Source organism: Notamacropus eugenii, chromosome 1 (assembly GCF_028372415.1).
Source record: "Notamacropus eugenii isolate mMacEug1 chromosome 1, mMacEug1.pri_v2, whole genome shotgun sequence".
NCBI classification, from domain to species: Eukaryota; Metazoa; Chordata; class Mammalia; order Diprotodontia; family Macropodidae; genus Notamacropus; species Notamacropus eugenii.
In genome coordinates, this window is record NC_092872.1 from 140,401,922 (window position 1) to 140,421,661 (window position 19,740).

At 36.6% G+C, this 19,740-nt stretch overlaps 1 protein-coding gene across 1 annotated transcript in view; it reads left to right on the top strand.

Moving 5' to 3' along the window:
• The window catches only part of MNS1 (meiosis specific nuclear structural 1), a 33,663-nt gene that overhangs the window by 7,470 nt on the left and 6,453 nt on the right, over nucleotides 1–19,740 (top strand). Inside the window, exons 4-8 of the mRNA XM_072615796.1 lie at nucleotides 14–116; nucleotides 9,523–9,752; nucleotides 10,189–10,405; nucleotides 10,494–10,601; nucleotides 16,224–16,481. Coding sequence (XP_072471897.1) covers nucleotides 14–116; nucleotides 9,523–9,752; nucleotides 10,189–10,405; nucleotides 10,494–10,601; nucleotides 16,224–16,481 — 916 coding nt within the window. The remainder of the gene's footprint in view (nucleotides 1–13; nucleotides 117–9,522; nucleotides 9,753–10,188; nucleotides 10,406–10,493; nucleotides 10,602–16,223; nucleotides 16,482–19,740) is intronic.

Below are 19,740 nucleotides of genomic sequence, written 5' to 3' on the forward strand. Positions count from 1 at the left end.
ATTTTTTTAACAGTCATGAACTTCGAGATTTGGAGAAAAAATTGAAAGCAGCTTACATGAATAAAGAAAGGGCTGCACAGATTGCTGAAAAAGAGGCCATCAACTATGAAAGGATGGTAATATTTTTTTTCTTAAGACATGTAGTAATTTGATTTTATGTGAAGAGAACTGAAATAAGCTGTAGCTGAGGTTTTAACATTTCTTTTGCCCTGTTACACTTAGTTTCATCCATTTACAAAATGTTTAACCATCTAAACGTCACATATTAAATTCCTAAGCCTTTGCCACCCATACAAATAAAACAACAGAATAAGAGTGTGTGTGTGTGTATACACACACACACATACACACCTGCATACACATATTTAGATACTCAAAAGGGTCTGTGATCTTATTGATGTGGATGTTTCATCCAGTGAAACAAATTGTAATCCATCAATGCCTATGCAGTAAGTTCACCACAGAGAATACACTAAACATGCTAAAGGGGTTTTTTCTGATTTTAGAATACTAGGGAGGTAAATGGATTGTGCACTGGTCCTTTCTTGTCCTCATGCTCCACATGATCAGCCCATCTGCTTTTTTTTTATCAAATTTTTTTTTAAATAACCTTTACTTTGATTCTTCTTAGTTCCTTATTTGTTGGGTATTTTAGTTTCTCATACTCCCCATGGCCTCTCTGTTGCCCTCAGTGATTTTTAATTTTTTGGAGACTAGTACGATTCCATGACTTTATTTCTGGGAGAAGTTTGAGATATTTAAAGAGCTTTTTGATTTTTAAGGGCATTCGACCTTATTCTCCTTGTCCTGTTACACTTTACCCAACTCATTATCATTTATACCATATTCCAAGATGTGTGCTGATACAGCTTAAGAGATTGTCTAAGTGCATGTCATCATTTAGATAGACATATGTATGTGCATGTATGGATGTATATATGACACTTTTCTGCTACCCTTGTACTTATTGATTCACTAGGTGATCTTCATTTTTAGTTTCTTGGAAGTGTGATTTCTAGTAATATTTTCATTACAACAAAACCATTAGATTTTGTCAAGTTCATTATAATGGATTTTTATTCATAAAATATCTTCTTACATTCTTATGACAAATTGTTGAAATTATATATATATATATCTGTATCTGTATTATATCTCTATATATGTATCTACATCTATATATGTAAATACGTGTGTGTATGTATATATATATTACATATGTATATATATACATACACACACATATTATGTAAAGAGAGAGAGAAAAAGAGAAAGAAAAAGAGAGACGCATTCTAGGTGCCAGGGTCAGTGCAAAGTTTATTAACTAAGATACTGTCACTCCATTCTTGATGGCTTTCCTTTTTCATGATGTTACCTTCTTTATCTAGGTTGGTATAAGTTGTGAGACATTGGTCTGTATCTAGTTTCTATAAGACTGCTTTCCATTTTCCCCAGAAATTTTTGTTGAATTGTGAGTCCTTAGCTTAGTACTTGTAGTCTTTGGATTTATAAAATATTGTGCTACTTTTTTGTATAGCTAATCTCATCTACTGGTCAATTGTTCTGCTTTTTAACCACTGCCAAATAGTTTTGATATCTGATGCTTCGTGGTTCAAGTTTCAAACCTGGTACTGCTGGGCCCCCTTCTTCCTACTTTTTTTCCTGTTATTTCTTTAGATAATCTACTTTTTCCTGTAGTTGAATTTTGTTATATTTTTTTTCTCAGTCTATTTTACTGTAGTTTGGAATGGCAATGAGTAAGTAAATTGATTTAGGTAGTATCGTCATTTTTATTAAATTGGCACAGTCAAACAGTGATCAGCAAATGTCTTTTCATTTATGTAGGTATGTGTTTCTGTAAAGAGTGTTACAGTTCCTCTGTAATTTGGTATATGAACTCTCAGATACTTTATACATTCTGTAGTTATTTTGGATAAAATTTCTCCATCTCTTCCTGCTAGGTTTTGTTGGTAATATATATAGAAAAGCTGATGATCTATGTGAATTTATTTTATATATTAAAACTTTGCTAAAATTAATTGTTTTAATTATTTTTTTTGGTTGACACACTAGGGTTCACTGAGTAGATCATCATGTCATCTGAAAAAAACCCATCAACCCAGTGATTTTGAATTCCCTTCACTGATACTTATTACTTCAATTTACTTTTCTTATTGATATGATGAGCATTTAAAAAATTTTATCAAATAATATCAGTAACAATGCAATCCTTGCTTTACTCCTAATTATATTAGAAGCACCTTTTAATAATTTGTCCATTATATAAATTTATTTACTTAGATACTATTTAACCGTATCAAGAAAAGGTACATTTATTTTTATGCTTTTTTAAGTGTTTTTAACGAAAATTGATGTCATATTCTTTCAAAAGCTTTCTTCAGCATATTTTGATAGTATAAGGCAATTTTAAATTGTTTTTGATATTAACATAGTCTGTTATTTTTTAGTTTTCCTCTTTTTGAATCAGCTTTTGCATTTCTGGTATAACTAATCTGATAATAATGTATACTCCTTGTAAAAGTTGCTACATAATTGTTTGCATGTTGTCTCACCCATTGGTTTATGAGCTCCTTGAGGGCAGAGACTGTCTTTTGCCTTTCTTTGTATCCCCTGTGCTTTCTTGGAACAGTGCCTAGCATATAATACACACTTAATAATTGTTTATTGATTGTGTGAATCTTTGTATTTCAAATGTGTTGATTTGTGCTTTCTAATCTTTTCTGATATGTCCTATTCCATTTGGAGGATGAGTGAGGTTCTACTTATGTTAATGATTATGACTGTTATTTGTGTATTTTGTTCCATGTTATCCTCTTCTACTTTCTCCTCACCCTCTTGCCCCTCTCTGCCCCTCTCTCTTTACAAGGAAGAATACAAAGATGGAAGAGATACAGTGTGTTCGGTGATAGGGATCAATCTGCTTCTGTTCTAGAACCCTCCTCTTTGCCTCACCCAGAGGCGGATCATTCTTATCCTCTCCTTTTTTTGCCCCTTTAATTCCCTTTTCCTTTATTATAACTCTTGTGTTTAAAGTTGTTTTGTTTGTGAATACTCCCTTTCCCCCATTATTTCCCTCCATTCCTCCCTCCTTCCTGCCTGTTTCCCTGATGAATTGAATGTATTTCTATATCAAACTGTGTTTGTGTTCAAATCTTCTTTACCCCAGCCAGATAAGAGTGTGAAGTTAATGCTATGCCTGTTCCTTCCATTTCTTCCTCCATGTTTGTATAGGATTCATTTTGTACTCCCTTCTATGAGACATTCTTTTTTCCTCCCTTAGCATATTCCTTTTTCCTTTGCCTTTCTTCCTTTTGTTACTTCTAGTCCTTTCACACTCCTAGATCTTTCTCAGATGAAACATTGTCTAGTCACACTTCCTTCATCCTGTATGAGAAATTGATTTTTTCAACCAAAGGATGGAACTTTACGTTTATCAGTATTAAGTGTCATCTTATGCTACTGGGCTGATTATTCTAGCCTGTTGAGATTTTAGGGATCATCATCCAGGGTGATATTTATCCCTCACAGCTTCATGACATCTACAAATTTGACAAAGATGCCATGTATGTCTATATCCAAGTTAGTGATAAAATGTTGAATAGTGTATAACCTGAGGCATTCTGTTAATGATACTTGCCCTTTAATGGCTACTTTTAGTGTCTATCCAGTCAGCCAGTTCCAAATCAATCAAACAACAAACAAAAATTTATTAAGCTCCAATTGTATTCCATTTATTGTATTATATTTATATAACTGTTACTACTGGACATCCAAAGCAAAAACAAACAGAAACGGCCACATCTCTGCCATGAAGTTTACATTTTATTGGGAGAAACAACATGGATTCATATAAGCAGTTACAAAATGTACACAGAATTGGGGTGGGACAAGCAGCTGGGATGTTCAGAGACAGCCCCATATAGGAGATAGCACTCTTCATTTTACAGAGAAGGAAACTGAGGCAGAGGCTCAGTGACTTGCCCAGAGTGATATCACTAGGAAGTATCTGAGGCTGGATTTGAATTTCAGTCTTCCAAAATCCAGGTCCTGCCCTGTATCTACTGTGCCACTTGCAACCAGTCCACACGTTCCTCATCCTGTGCAGTTCTTGTCCATATTCTTTACATCTTCCAAAAGATCAATCAGCATACTAGTATCCTTCTAAAGATCTCTTGACACTAAGTACCAATGAAGCTGGCCATCAGTGATCCCTCCCCCCACTTTGTCTGACCCACTTCCTTTTCTGGTCATACATTCTTTATGTTGCTTGTTTTGTGTAATTCCTCATTGGTAAGGATTAGTGTAATGAAATTTGTGCTGGATTTAGGGTCAGAAGACCTGAGTGACACTGGACAAATTGCTTGGACCTCAGTTTCCCCAACCCCTTTAGGTTCACTTTCCTTTCCATAAAATGAGACTGTTGGACTATTTGACCACTAAGGTCTCTTACATCTCTAAATCTGCTTAGATTCTGTGATTCTAATGTATTGCAGCCTATAAACACACACCATATGCCTTTCCGTACTTGGGAGTGATCCTACACTTTCATCCTTCAGAGTCTGCAGTATTGTATTACTTGAAAGAATTTAGCATCAGGAGAAGAATACTGATGTTTTAAACATTGGGCTTCTGTTTCAGGGAGAAGTTGAGTCATTAAAAGCTCTATGCAGTTTTTCTGGTAGAGTAACCCTTTCAAAAAAGGAAATGAGGTTAGTCTGACATTATCTCCTCTTGTTGAAATAAAGCTAGCTTTTAGTGAGCACTAAGTGCTTACAAACTATCTCCATGAGAATGTGTTCTGATTTTTTCCAGTTATAGAAATGAAGCATACCCCTCTATGATTTGTAGACTAAACTCTTTCCTTTTTTAAAAAAAATAAGAATTTTCCTTTCTCTTCTGTTCTTCAGGATTTCACATAGATTGTTGACAATGGCTCCACAATTATGTCTGCCAGTTCTAATATGCTAGGGTCTGGGTCTGGGACTTGAAGTCATTCAGGGCAGTGCTGTTTCTTCACAGGTCTTATGTTTCTATTTCCTGATAGCCTTTTTTGTTCTAGCCTTCTTAGTCCAAAGAGTGTCCTCAGAAGAGAAAACAAAAGCAGAGTAAGAGTAGTTCAACTTTTTCTCCCTATTACCCACTATCATTAATCTTCTACAGTGGTCCTATCCTTTCTTTGCTTCTCTTCCCCATGGTGAGTTAAAAAAAAAACAACAACAATTTATTTGTTGCCCCTTGAATTCATTACCAGCCTTGGTTCTTAGGCTTTGCTATGATTCTTAAAAGATAGTGGTAGTTGTTTATTTTTTATTTGCCTTTGCTTCCATTTTCTACATGTCTTTTTTTACATTTGATGAATTCCCTTTACTTCTATATTGGTCTCTTCAAGCAGCAACATCTTTCCCTTCCCATCTTTTTGTCTTCAGAATTCTATTTTTGATCTCTCTTAGGACTATTTCCTTTTCAAAATATTAAACCATTGCATCTTACTTCTCCTTTCTCTGGAAGCCTTTGCAATCTGCTGTCCAAAAATTTAGAATCCCAGTTTCTCTTGTCATTTCATTTACCTCTCAAAGGATAAAATTATCATTAAGTTGTATAAAGGAGTACTGTTTGCCAAGCTGACATAAACATCACAGAAACCTACTTTCTTTTCAGGATATGTATTTGTAACATTATGGAAAATCCCCTAAGACCTGTGAAACCTATTGTTAGTGATTCACATGTGGACAAAAAGTACCATCAGGAGGGACTTAGAAAGTGCTGCTAAGGAGCAGGAAGCCCTGGGGGAGGGACCTGAAGGCCTCAGTGGCACAGGTGACCTTTTCATTTACTCCTGCTTATTGAAGTTAAGGGATTCATAAACGAAAGGCAGATCTGAGAAACGGATAGCTGGCTAAGAATGGGCTCTGAGAATGAGGTTTAGATTTTGGGACCATGACTGTTTTTCACATAGGAATGAGGAACTGGATTATACTTAGAAAGGGCTAATGAAACTAGCTGCAAGGAAAATAAGGAAAGGTTTCACATAGAAAGTAGATCTTAGGCTCAGTCTTGAAGGAAGTAAAAGATTCTGCAATGTGGAAGTGAGTTGAGAGGGCATGGGGAATAGAGTGTGGTATTTGATGAATAGTGAGAAGTCTAATTTGGTTGGACCCAACAGTGTTGAAACGAGTGGATGCCAAACAGTGGGGATGGGAAGAAGTCCTAGAGGTCATACTGAAGAGTAGGTTTTGTAATTATATGAGGATATGAAAGAGAAGTCAAAGATGTTGCAATCATTGAGAAAGTTCTAAGTACAACATCACTGACCTTTTAAATTCTGAGTGCACTAAGTTAAAACAAAAAACAAATTTATAGGAAAAGAGGTTTTCTGCTTTTACTTTCAAAACTCAGAATTTACTTTAAAAGCTGAGGTTTATTTTCCCTTGTGTTTTTTTGAGATTTCTGTTACAGAGAGAACAGTGTCTTAAATTTTACCAAACTGGTATAGTGGCAGAGGCTCTGTGATCCCAGCTTCCCTGGAGAATGAAGCTCAGGAGGTTTGAAATACAGGGGGCTATGCAGATGATAGTGGCCTAAAAAGAGGCATCCATGTAGTTAGCCTCTGGGAGCAGGACACCACCAGATTTCTGGAAGAGGGGAAATGGCCCAGCTGGGAAGAAGAACTGGTCAGTAGTAGAATTGTGAGTAACCTTGGTACTTCTAGCCTTGGAGAAGGTAGAGAGACTACTCTTAAAAAAGGGAAGAACAGAAATTTCACTTCTGAACCTTTATAGAATCTTTAGAGATCAATTTACAGGCTGTACATTTGCAAATTTGTGCATTTGCAAAATCCCTATTACCTTATTTGTTTTTCTTGAGCGATTAGAACAGCTTCATTCCATAATACCAGAAATTTTTATTTTGGTTTGGGTTTGGTTTTTTTTTTTGTGGTAGGAAGCACATATTTGATTGCCTTGAGGATTTCCCCTCTAAATCAAATTCAGTTTTTTGTTTATATAGTGGATCCTAATGGGGCTGAATGCAAACCAACCTTAAAGACTCCCATAAAAACAAATCCTTTGTGGGGAAAAAAAAGAAACTCTTAGTAAGAATGGATTAAATGTAATCTCCCTTGTAACAGATATATAAAAGGAAATTGTAGCAATTACCAAGAAAACATCCTCCTTTTCTTGATGCAGTTTTATCTTCAAGGGACTCGAGGGAAACTCAGAAAACTTGTAAAAGTATCATTTAATCTTATACCATTGTTACGCTCACCTAGAGGTAAAATGCAATTTAGTTTGCCAGTAATTGAGAAAATATGACTTTAGTGTTTACTGAAATACTGAGAAGCAAATTATTAGCTTATTTACCTGATTGCTGTTCTATCTTTGGAGAGGAGAGTGGAAATTCTCAACCCTCTATATTTGAAAGAATAAAAATAAAAAAGGACTAAACTTTGATAGATTTATATTATATGTTTTGGAATTTCTTTGTAAAAATTGGGGAGGAAAGAAGAAAATTCTCATCAATCTTTTCTTTAGCTTATTTACCACAGTGGAAAAACCTTGACTTGCTATTTTTGGAAAGTAGAAAGTATTACATCTTTATCAGCAGCCAAACTCCCTTCCCTGTCATTCTCTAGGTACAGGGATCACAATACCTTAGGAAATTCTTTTAGAGCCAATAGAGCCTGGGGTTATTTATCTTTTAGGAAAATTTGGCAGTGATTTCCCACAAAATGACTTTCACAATCTATGAATCAGCAAAATACAATCAATTCTTGGTAAAACATCCCTCTTTCACTTCTCCCTCCTAACCAGAGAGTGGTAGGATGGAGAACTCTCTGATTCCACCTCTTAGCAGCCTTAAATATGGGACTTTCTCTTCTGATTTCTCCTAGTTCCCCCCTCCTTTTGGGCAAAGGAGGCAGAGTTCAGTAACCTGGTTCTGTACTCATACCCTTACCTGAGGGGCACCAGGGTTCCAAACAGCTCATTCTTCTGGGAAATCCTGGTGAGCCCAACTTGTTTTAGGGTTCTTCTTGGGTGAGTTCTAGGAGCATTCATAAAATTAAACTATGCTTGATAGCCCTTAGGGAAGTCTTGTAACCTTCCAAGACACTGAGAGTCTGTGAAATATGGAACTCCTCCAGAACTGTCCTTCTTGTGCACACTTGGGTCATCAAGACCATGGAGATGGGGTTCTTTTTATCTAAGTAAATCAAGCCTAATGAAGTCAAACAAGCAAGCATCAGCATAAATCTCTTGTTAGAAAAGACAGAGAGGGGAGAAGAAAGAAGCATAAGCTGAAGGGAAAAGGCAGTTAGTTACTCTTCAGGTTTTTCTTCCCCTCTAGTTGCTGCCATCCTCTCTGCTTATGGTGGACAATGATGCCGGCCATACCAGAGGGAGCCTGGTAGCTTTCAACCCTATTCATACTGCCTCTGTCCTCCACCTGTGCCACTCCAGCTCCATACTGCAAGAATCTCATACCTTGATCTCAAATCTTGTGTGAGTTTTTCCTCCACTTTCTTCAAGGCTGAGATGGAAAAACTGCAATTCCCAAGGTGGCCAACTTTCATTCAAAACAAACATTCACTGAGCACTTACTGTGTGCTCCACCACCACCCTCACCACCAAAGGAAAAACAGTCCTTACCCTCAGTGTACTAATACTTGCATTCTAATTATTTCATTGATCTGAGGGTTGGGTTTTTTCTGTCCTAAAATCAAATTCAGAAAGTTTCTGTTTGTTTGTTTTAATGGATCCTATGGGAGGTGAATTTGAACATCCAACCCAGCTTATTCCTTCAGGAATAAATAGATTAAGTGTGGAATCTTTGAAGAGTTTTGTATACTCCCTGATAACAAAAATGATCCTTACCTATAAAGATTTTTGTAATCCCTTTGTGCCTAGATTGTAACCTAAAAACACTAGCTATAAATAATGACATTCACATTTTTCTAACTTAAAATATATAAAATAAAAAAAACCTACCATACAAAGGTCTTTAACTTTTCTACTTATGCGGTGTGATCTGGGGCTGATGAAAAAAGACACCATGTAAAGGATTGATAGAAATATTTTTATACATATAGATCCTTTTCTATTTATCTCTTTAGGGTGACAGACCTAGTAGTGGTAAAGGTATAAAGGCATCTTGAAAAAACTGAAAAACTCTCTTTAGGTTTTTTCTGCATCTCCAAACCTTTTTTCTGACCTTATTGATAATAAACATAGTTTTAGATTTTTTTAAAAATATGATTAATTATGTTATTTCCCTAGCATTGAATTCTTTCATTTTTACTCTATATGCACCATGATCATATTGAACCAAGCACATTTTCATGATAAAAGCATCACAGTGTATATTTTTCCTGCTTTACCTGTAAAATTTCTTTATTCCAGAGAGTTAAATTTTTAAAAGGTTACGGTACATTTTAAGATAGTTATTCTTTCTGTTATATTTGAACTAGAAAGTGGGAACATCAAATAACACATTTTTCCATGATAGAAACGTGACTCTGAAATAGCCAGATGCATGAAGGAAGAAGAGGAGAGATACACAAAAGAACAGAATGAAGCAGAAGCTCGACGTTATAAGGAGAAAATCCAGTACCAGCAGGACTTAGAGCAGCAGCTTGAGGATCAGGAGAGGAAGAAGCAAGAAGCTTATAAAGAATTATTACAAGAGAAACTCATGATAGATGAAATTGTTAGAAAAGTCTATGAAGAAGACCTAATGTGAGTTTAGCCAGCCTTTCTTTGCAAAACTCTGCCCATTTGTAATTGACTCAAGATTTATCTCTTTTTACTGTTAGTTGAGTTACTTTCTAAATTATCACCACCTCAATTTTGGGGGCCTGGTGAATGCTTTTTGTCAGGTAACCTTACTCTAGAGTTGGTCAAGAAGGCATGGTGGCTTCTGTTTTCTGAAATGAGTAGGATAGTTATGAGTAGATTTTGAAGGACAAATGTATGAAGCATTCTGCCAACATTAGAATACTGATCTCTCACAACATACTTAGATAAATTACAAATATAGAGATACTTGGGAAATCAAAGCTCTTCTTTTCCATTTAACTATTAAAAGTCAAAGAGAAGCTTTTTTTAAACCTATTTTGCATTTAGCTATCATATTTGTCACTAGAAATATTAACTTTTGGAGTATGTTCTTTAGGGAAAGACAGCAGCAATTAGAAAAAATGGCTGCAACTCATAGATACATAGAAGAGTTTAAAAAGGAGCGTGCTCTGTGGAGGGTGAAGAAGCGTGAAGAAATGGAGGAAGAAAACAGGAAAATCCTAGAGTTTGCCTGTGTACAGCAGCAGAGAGAAGAAGACCGGATGGCCCAAGCCCAAAAGCAGGAGGAAAAAAGGCAGCAGTACAAGAATTTGGTATTTATATACTTGGCTTTAAAATTAGAAAAAATTACTTAAAATGTGTGTTGAGTCATAACAATGTTTTTAAAATTTTCTTTCATAGGTTGCCCAGCACTTGGCAAAAATACAGCAGCAGCAAGATGATATGGAACAAGTGAGACTAGATTTATATGAGATAGAACAAGCTGAGTTAGATAAAAAGAAGCTCCAGGTAAGTGCCGGAAAGTTGACAAAATGAACAGTAGAGTATCATGTTCTCTGGAGGTTTTTGTTGTTATTCAGTCTTTTCAGTCATGTCTAACTCTTCATGACACCATCTGGGGTTTTCTTGGCAAAACTACTAGAGTGGTTTGCCCTTTCCTTCTCCAGCTCATTTTACAGTTGAGAAAGCTGAGGCAAACAGGGTGAAGTGATTTGCCCAGGGTCACATAGCTAGTAAATATCTGAGGCCAGATTTGAACTCAGTAAGATGAGTCTCCCTGACTTCAGGCCCAGCACTCTGGAGATTAAAAAGTTAAAATGCATAGGCCATGCTATTTTATCATAACTCAGGAATACTACGTGAATGGTCTGTTGGACATTTCAAAACTCTCGGTCAAATGATACCTGCTCTTTAAGTCCCTAGGCACCATGCTCGCCATTTATGACATTTATCATTATTCATAGCAGAAATCTTAAGAAGGAGGGAATTTAAAATGCAGAACATATAGGCATATTTGCTAGTGTGAAACTGCAAATATGGTGTTGCTTCACAAATAGAGTAACCACTTTTATTTTGACTCCATGACCCTGGATTTTAAGCTCATCTTCTGGTTTTAAGGACTCTGCCGATCCAGCCATTGACTCTAGAATAGAAGATGTAGCAGATAGGGCACCCAATGAAACATTGCTTCTTTTCTAGGAAGCCGTCTGTTTTCCTGTTACTTGGAAATAAATCACATAATTGTTGAAGAGTAATAGTAACTACAGTAAGCTCTTGCTCTATCTGAATATTTTAGTGATTTCAGTGTGATATGGGGACATCTTGTTTGGGTAAGATGTGACTCACTACAAGCCAACAGTGATCAAAGGATCTTCTCAACTCTTACCACCGATCTCATGTATCTTTAAGTCAGTTGTTGTTTTGTATTTAGTCATTTTCCACCATCAGCTAATGTGTTATTCCACTGATGCTTTGTTAATGGGATAGTTGTCTTTTAACTAGCAAACAGCTCATCTCCAGGCGCATGGAGTTGTAATGAACGTTTTCTGTCAGAGATTTAGTTGCCTGCAATTATATATCACCAATCATATAGTAGCCTCAAGAAGTCAGATAAATATTAACAATCTTATTCAAAAAATTTCAACGAAATCCCTTGCATGTAGGCTGCATTAGGAATATAAGAGAAACTCAAGATTTCTTTTTTTGACCATTTCTAACATTTCAAATTTTCCCAGTTTTTACATCACCATTATTGATTTGCTTTTGTGTTAGAACCAGGAAGATTCCAGGAACTAGAGATAAAAATCTCATACTGTTCTGGATTTAAGCTATATTCTAGGGGATGGGGGACCTTGTCAAATTTATTTTAAAATATTGTGCTGTTCAACAGGTGTTTGTTATAGAGTATATATCTATATGTATGAGAAATCGTTATGGTTCTCAGCCCTCCAATCCCACAAGCTTGGGAACATTGATCTTAATTAAGGTATTGACAAGCATTCTTCCAAGGGAGGTAGAAGTATAGGAAGAGACATTACCAGAATTCATGGAAACTCTGCCCTGCATGTTGAGAAAGTGCAGGAATTGAACTTTGAGCAAGCCAGAGGGGTGCTGATACAAAGATAGATAGAGGGAAAGAGAAGAATCATCTGTAGCCTTCCTAAAGTTTTACTTCGAGCACTTGAGCCAAAAGAATGTACTTGGTTGAAGGAGAGCATCCCAAATAAAATAAAGAGCTGCTCACTTAGAGCTAGTGGTGAAAACAGGAAAAAAACTACCCACCTTCTTCATATAAGACACAGGCTCTACGTGAAAGAAAAAGAAAAGCCAACACATGATGAATGAACAGTTTTCTGTTTCGACAACCTGAAGAGAAACAAGAAGTCAGGAAAAAGCATTTGGAGAGTAATGAGGTAGGAGAGGGAAGAAAATAAGCATTTATATAGCACCTACTATGTGTCAGACACCTTGCTAAGTGTTTTATTCATTTGATCCTCACTTAACTTGGTGAGGTGCTATTATTATATCTATAATTGAGGAAACTAAGTGACTTGCCTAAGGTCATGCAGGTGGTAAGTATATGAGGTCAAATTTGAACTCAGGTCCTCCTGACTCCAGATACAGCACTCTTGTCTACTTCATTCCCTAGCTGCCAAGAGAGCAGAATCAGAGTCCTTGAGAATAGGAAATTTCCTGAAGCTTGGCCTACTTCATGTAATGTTATTTTGCCTTCATATTTAGTGCGTAACAACAGAAAACTGAGAATAGAAAACTGTTGGAAAAAGAGGATACTCCTTGAGTCCTTCTTAAAAGAAATTTGGGCAAATTCTATGTATTTGCTCAATTGATGATTCCATAAAGGTTTTCTAAAGAAACTTTAGAGATGAACTTGTCCAGTCATCTCATTTCACAAATGAAGAAACTGTGGAATAGTTTAAGTGATTTGTTCAGGGTCACAAAATGATTGAATAGCAGAACTGAGATGTAAACGCAGGTCTTTTGACTCCAGATCCTATGTTTTTCCACTCCTGTAGGCTTGCCTTGTAATACTACACTGTTAAGAAATACTTGGTTGAGAAGTAGCATGTCCCTGGGATACGCCAGCCAAGAGTAACCAAGAACACCTAACCCAAGGGGCTGTGACTAAGTTCACAACTAGATTCCTCTGAGCAAAGTTACTTTAAATAGAGTTAAGTGTCTGAGAATTCCGTCTTGTAGCAAGAAATGGATAATTACTCTGGTATCTGGTCCAGATCCAGGAAGGAACAGCTGTGCAGTTTTTATAAGAATCTCACACTTTGTGACTAGCCAACAAAATTAGTTACAACTTCATTGTTAAAATATTAAAAAAACAAAAGTAATGGAAAAGCACAGATAGCTTCTTTCCTAATCTGTCTTAATTTTACCCATATAATACTCTTTTCACCAAAATGTCAGTATTCCTTCTCTGCATATATAATTACCATTATCCTGTTCATGAACATACACATGGTGACATGGACAGGCGTAGGCTTCCATATTGCACCAGCGTTATCATGTAAGTTAAAAGAGATTGGTATCCTTGTTCTAGATTTTATGTTTTGCTTTCTCTTGCTCAGTATGGAGTTTTAGAATATCTATTTCAATAGGAAATTCATAATCATTTATATATAAAGATATGGTGATTACAACCAGCTCTCTGCATTTTTAGTACCTTCATATTGAAGGAACTGCTCTGCTCAGTACCAGGCATTTCTAAAAAGCATATTAAATTTTTCATCTTAAGTGCTCTTCAATGATAATCCCAAGATTTATATTTATACGGTGATGTAGAATTACAAATGTTACATTAACCCTGTAACAGGTACTGCTACTTACTTTATCTCCACTTTACTAATGAGGAAATTGAGGCCTAGAAGATTGTGAGTTGCCTGTTTATGTAGGTAGAGTCTCTTTCCTGAGCTCCACTGTGACATTAGCTCCTTCCTCATAGTGTATCTCCTGAACTGGACATGTTCATGAGAGAACTCATATACCTCCCCACTCTTCTGAACTGCTCTGTTCTTGTCCTAGTGCCATTATCCAGTCACCTAGCCTTGCAGCCTCGGTGTCATCCCTCACCTCAGGGATCCACTCATTTGCCAAATCTTGTCTTCTACATCCCCACAACACACACAGCCGCGCCCCAGTACCGACCTTCATCACTTCTTTCTTGATCTAATGAAGTCGCCTCCTACTTAGTCTTCCTGCTGGCCCACTCCATTCTTCACAAAGCTACCAAAAAGACTTGCCTCAAGTGTGAGTGTGGTCATTTGCCCCTGCACCCCGATAACTCCCGTGGTTCCCTACCACTTCTAGGGCCACATAGAAACTCTTGTCAGTGATTGAAAGCTCCTTACAACTTAACTCCATTCTTACCATTAGATTGTGTGCTCTGTGGTCCAGCCATGCTGGCTTCCTCGCTCTTGCTCACACTCGGTACTCTGTCTCTAGTCCTCTTTGCACTGGCTGTTCTCCATGCCTTCAGTGTTCTTCCTCCCTGACTCTATCTCTTGTAATTATTTTTTTCTTTCTAACTTCAGTTTAACTATTACGTTCTACATGAAGCCTTTCCTAATACTCTCAGCTACTGGTATCTTCCCTCCCCAAACCTGTAAATGTTGCCCCCCCATATATATACATGTATTTATATATACATGCAAATGTATATATACATACATGCAAACACATGCATGTATGCATTGTGCGTATATTCATTGTGCATGCATGCATTCATACCTATACATACGTACATGTTGTCTCCCACATTCGAACTCCTCCTTGAGGACAATAACTGTTTCATTTTTGTATATGTGCCTTGGTGTTTAGCGTGGTTCCTGGAACTTCTTAAGTACTTAATGAATTCTTTTTGATTGATTTATTGCCCAAAGTCACACAGAGAATGAATTGTGGAGCCAGAACTCAAACTTAGGTTCCCCAGGCTCTGACTTGTACTCTCCCAACTACTGGGGCTGCTTGCTGGAGCACTGCCATGAAACCTTATGGAAACTGGAAAAAAAATCTGATTCTTATTTTATCAGAAATCTCCTTATTTTTAGTTCAAGACAGGCTGCTATCAGAACATAAAGTTACACATCTAGGATTAAGTGTTGAGGAATGGCACTTTTCAGTACAGAATCCCAGATTATTTCCACTGTAAATTCCACAAAGATTTATTGAGCGATTTCTAGCATCCAAAAAAATATAGAGACTATGGACACTGTATTTACAGTTTATGTGGACAGAGAAGACAGTCATACATGAAATGGTTAAATAACAGAACAAAGCAGCATAGGCATAAATCCACAAATCAGTGACATAGATTATTTCAGAAGAGGGAAAGAAAGCTCAGTAGTGTGGGCTTGAGTTATGGGAAAAGGAGTCATAGAGAGATTAGCATTTGAAAGAGACATGAAGGATAAGCAACATGTGATTAGGTAAAGAAGTGAAAGGAATATTGCAGGCAGCAGAAGACAACTTGTGAGAAGGTGTTAGGTAGGAATTGAACATTCCGTGTTTGAGACCATTACAAAGACCTGAAGTGGATGCTGGACCTGAGGTCAGGAAGACCTGAGCTCAGAGGCAGTCTCAGACACTGCGTTACCCTGGGCAAGCTTCTTACCCTCACTGTACCTTGTCTGCAGAACAGGAGTAGTAATAGCACTAACTTCCCAGGTTTGTACTTTAAAGTGTTATATAAATGCTGGCTATGATTGGTGTTAGAATTATCATTACTGTTATTGTTAGCAAATGGTTCATGTTCAGGTGCAGAGAGAAAGAAAGGTTGGATAGAGTAGGGGAAGACTGTGGAGGTACTTGACATTTATATGAAACTAATGTTATTTATATGTTAGTTCTCTAGAATGCTGCCCTTCGTAGCCTCAGGGCAAATAAACAAAATTAGAATTTTTAAATTATACCAAGGAAATTAAGGAAAACCTTTAAGTCCCCTCAGACGGCCCAGTGCTATGCATTAAACAGCCATGGTTTCCCAAAGTGTTTGATTGCAGTTTGCTGTTACATACTGAGCTGAAAACTTCCATGTACAAGTCAGATTTTTTTTTAAAGTTGTGGAATTAAGCTTTTAATGTGATTCTTACTGTGTTCTTTTAGGACGAAATCGAAAACAAAATCAAAAAGCGTGAAGAGCTACAAAGAAATTTTGCAGAACAAATGGCTTTCAAAGAGTTGGTTCTTCAGGCTACTCGGGAAGAAGAAGAAAAGTTCAGACAGAGCATGCTGGCCAAGTGTGCTGAGGACGATCGCATTGAAGCAATGAATGCTCATCAGCAAAAGATGAAGCAGCTGGAATACAGGAGAGCCGCAGAAAAGCTTATTCAAGAACGTCACCAGCAGCTTGTCGTGGAAAAAGTAGGCATTCTGTTCTTCGTGGTTTCAGTATTCTGTCATCAGTATTGAATAAGGGAAGAGGAGGTTATCTCTGCATTACTTCTTATACATTTAGATGATACATAGTCCCACAGATTAAGAGAGAAAGAAAAAGTGATTTCAGAGTAGTATAATAGGCTACCACCATTCCCTATAATATTTATATTATTATCTCATTCAAACCACACTGCTATCTTTTTAGCTCAACCTTCCCTTTCCTGTACTTTTTATTATGAAGGTTTATATGGTATCCAGGGAAATGGGAGGTTTGGTAGATGGTTTGGTGGAACAGTCCTAACCTTGGCACAAAATTGCCCAACCCTCCATTTATTTTATTTTAACCTACATCAAGAGCACCCTACCAACCTTTGTACTCCTAATGTGGATAAAACAAAACAGAAATGAAAAGAAAAAAACAGTATTTTTAAAGTAATATTGGCATGGATTCAGGAAGAATATTTATTCTTGGATCAAGAAAAGGATTATGATAGAAAGCAGACACAGGGTTAAATATTTACTTATCTATATAAAGACAGGATAGGACCTGGGGCTCAGTTCTGGGACTGGTATAATTGAGCATTTTGATAACCTTTTTAAAAGGATGTGCAGATTAAGCATCTTAGGCTTTTAAGTGACACTTAGCCCTTTGGGACAATGAAATGCCAGACTGATGGTAATAAACTAGAGTAAACTCTCACAAGGCTATACAAGATAAAGAGCACATGAGCTTAAATGTAGGGAAGTGGGTAAGACTGGGGATGTTGTAGAAAGGATTCTAAGTGAATTATAATTGGTACTAGATAGCCAGTGAATTACTCTCTAGCCCTAAAATTCTTTGACTTTTTAATTAAATCTGGGGGGAGGGATCCAAATAGGATCTGAAATTTCTCCAAGAAAGGGATGCAGCAATTATTATAGATTATTAGAGTGGACATGTTGCCTTTTCATTGTTTCAGAGCTTATCTGCTGAACATGGTCCCATCCTAGGACTTTGGGCTCCAGTTATTCTTCTTTAAGAAACTGTGCTCATACAGGCAGATGGACTCCATAGAGAATGTTACTTGGCTGGTGCCTTTCTGATGCTTTTTCTTCAACCAATATTTATCCAGCAAATCACTCAGAATTCTCTGGAAAGGTCAGGGTGAGATGTGGGTGGTACTAACAAAGTAAAAGACATGGCCCTTTTTTTGTCCTCAAGGAGCTTGTGATCTTATTGAATAGAACAGGCCAACACATAAACTGTAAAACTAAAATATAAAATAAAATGTGTATGCCTAAGTACTAAAATTAGTGGTAGGATGGGTACTATCTGAATTCAAATAAGAGAAAGATACGAGTGAGCAGATGGGCTTGGGAACTTTTCATGGAGTACGAAGTAACTTTGGTGGTTAGGATTTAGATGATTGGAGGGCAGGGACAAGGATACAAGAGCATGAGCAAAGATTCAGGGGTGGACTTGAGCTTGTTGTCTTTGGAGCCTTATTTGGCTGGAGCTAGAGGCTCGGAGGCAGCATGGTGTAATCAAAAAGGAATAGATTTAAAGTCATAAAACCTGGGTTCGAATCCTGGCTACCTCTGTTATCTTAGGCAAGTCACTTAGCCTACCTAGGCCTGTGTTGTCTCATCTGTCAAGTGAGATGATCAGACTAAATGATAACAAAGAACTCTTCTACCTTTAAACCTTATGGACTTAGTCATGACTTGCTAGCTCATTAATTGGTCAGGTGACCTATGTTTATATTATGGAAAAATGGTAGTTAAGGTTAGAGAGTAACCAAATTGTGGAGGTCCTTGAATGGAAGTTTAATGTGAGTTTGACCCCCCCTCCCCATTGGAGATTTTTGAGAAGGAGATGAACATGATGAAAGTAAGGTTATGGGGAAGAAGAGGTGATTTGATAGGAGTGGTGAAAGAGAAGGGAGAATTGGAGGAAGCCATTGGTATTTCATTGGTATTTTAGACTAGTTGTCCAGAAGAATAGTAGTATCTTTAACAAAAGTACTGACTGGCATTTTCTGACCAGATCCTCATTTACTCTTATGTGGGGAATTTAGGGAACTGTGTACCCCACCCCATAGCAGAGATGTGCTTTTTGGGTGAAGAGAGAAAGGGAGAAAAAGCCACCCCAAATATCTCCCTTTTCACTTTAAACTTACAACTAAATTCACTTCCCAGTTGTAGCTATTAATTCGTTTTAGAAGCCTAGTAGCATTTTTTTTCTGCTTCCCTCCAATAGAATTCTTTATTGCTTTGTCCTTAAATTTCAAGTTTTGCATTGTGTTGGCCTCCTTAAGGCCTTCTAAAAGTAGGAAGAGTACTGAACCTGAATAAATTAGGGTTTAGAACATGCAAGTGGTTGGATTCATAATCTTGGAAAATATGCAGCTACTATTCTTATTCATTTTAAAGGCTAAAGATAGTTTACATTATGACATATGAACATAAACACATTTTACAAATCTAATTATCTAAATGTCTACATTTGTTCCAAAGTCAAAGTCTTTGTTTGAAAAATATTCTTTAATATAGTTTGTGAAAATTAACTTTAAATTTTAATATGATAAAAAACATACATCTAAAACTAAAAGCTAGCATTGTTGGCAATTAGAAACACTAGAAACCTTCCTAATAAATAAAAAATAAAGCACAGCTTTCTCTTTCTTTACTGCTATTTGATATGAGCTTTAGAAATGTTAGCATTTCTAAGACAAAGGGAAAGAAACTAACAGCATAAACATAGGTTTAGAGGTAGCAAAATTAAAACCTCAGAAAACCAGCAAATAAATTAATTGAAACAATACCTTCAGGTAAGTAGCAGGATATAAAATGAATTTTGAAACATTTTTATATAGCAATTAAAAATGTAGGAGAGCTAATAGAAAAGGGAGTTCCATTCAAAATAGTTACAAAATGGCATAAAATATGTGGAAGTCAACCTATCAAAATACATTGAAGTTTCATATAAATACAGTTATAATTGTTCATGGTTAGACCACATTGACATTTAAAATGCCCATTCTAGATAAATTAATTTATCATTTTATTGCTATAACACACTATAAAAGTGGATATTTTAAAAGCTAGAGAAAATAATAACATTTATTTGAAAAAACAAAATTCTAGCACTGCAAGGGAAATAATTGGAGAGAGGAGTGGGAATGAGAGAGGAATAACACTTGCAAACTTCAAATTACAAAAGCTCTTTGACATTGGTTAAAAAGGGAAAGTAGGCCAGTGGAAC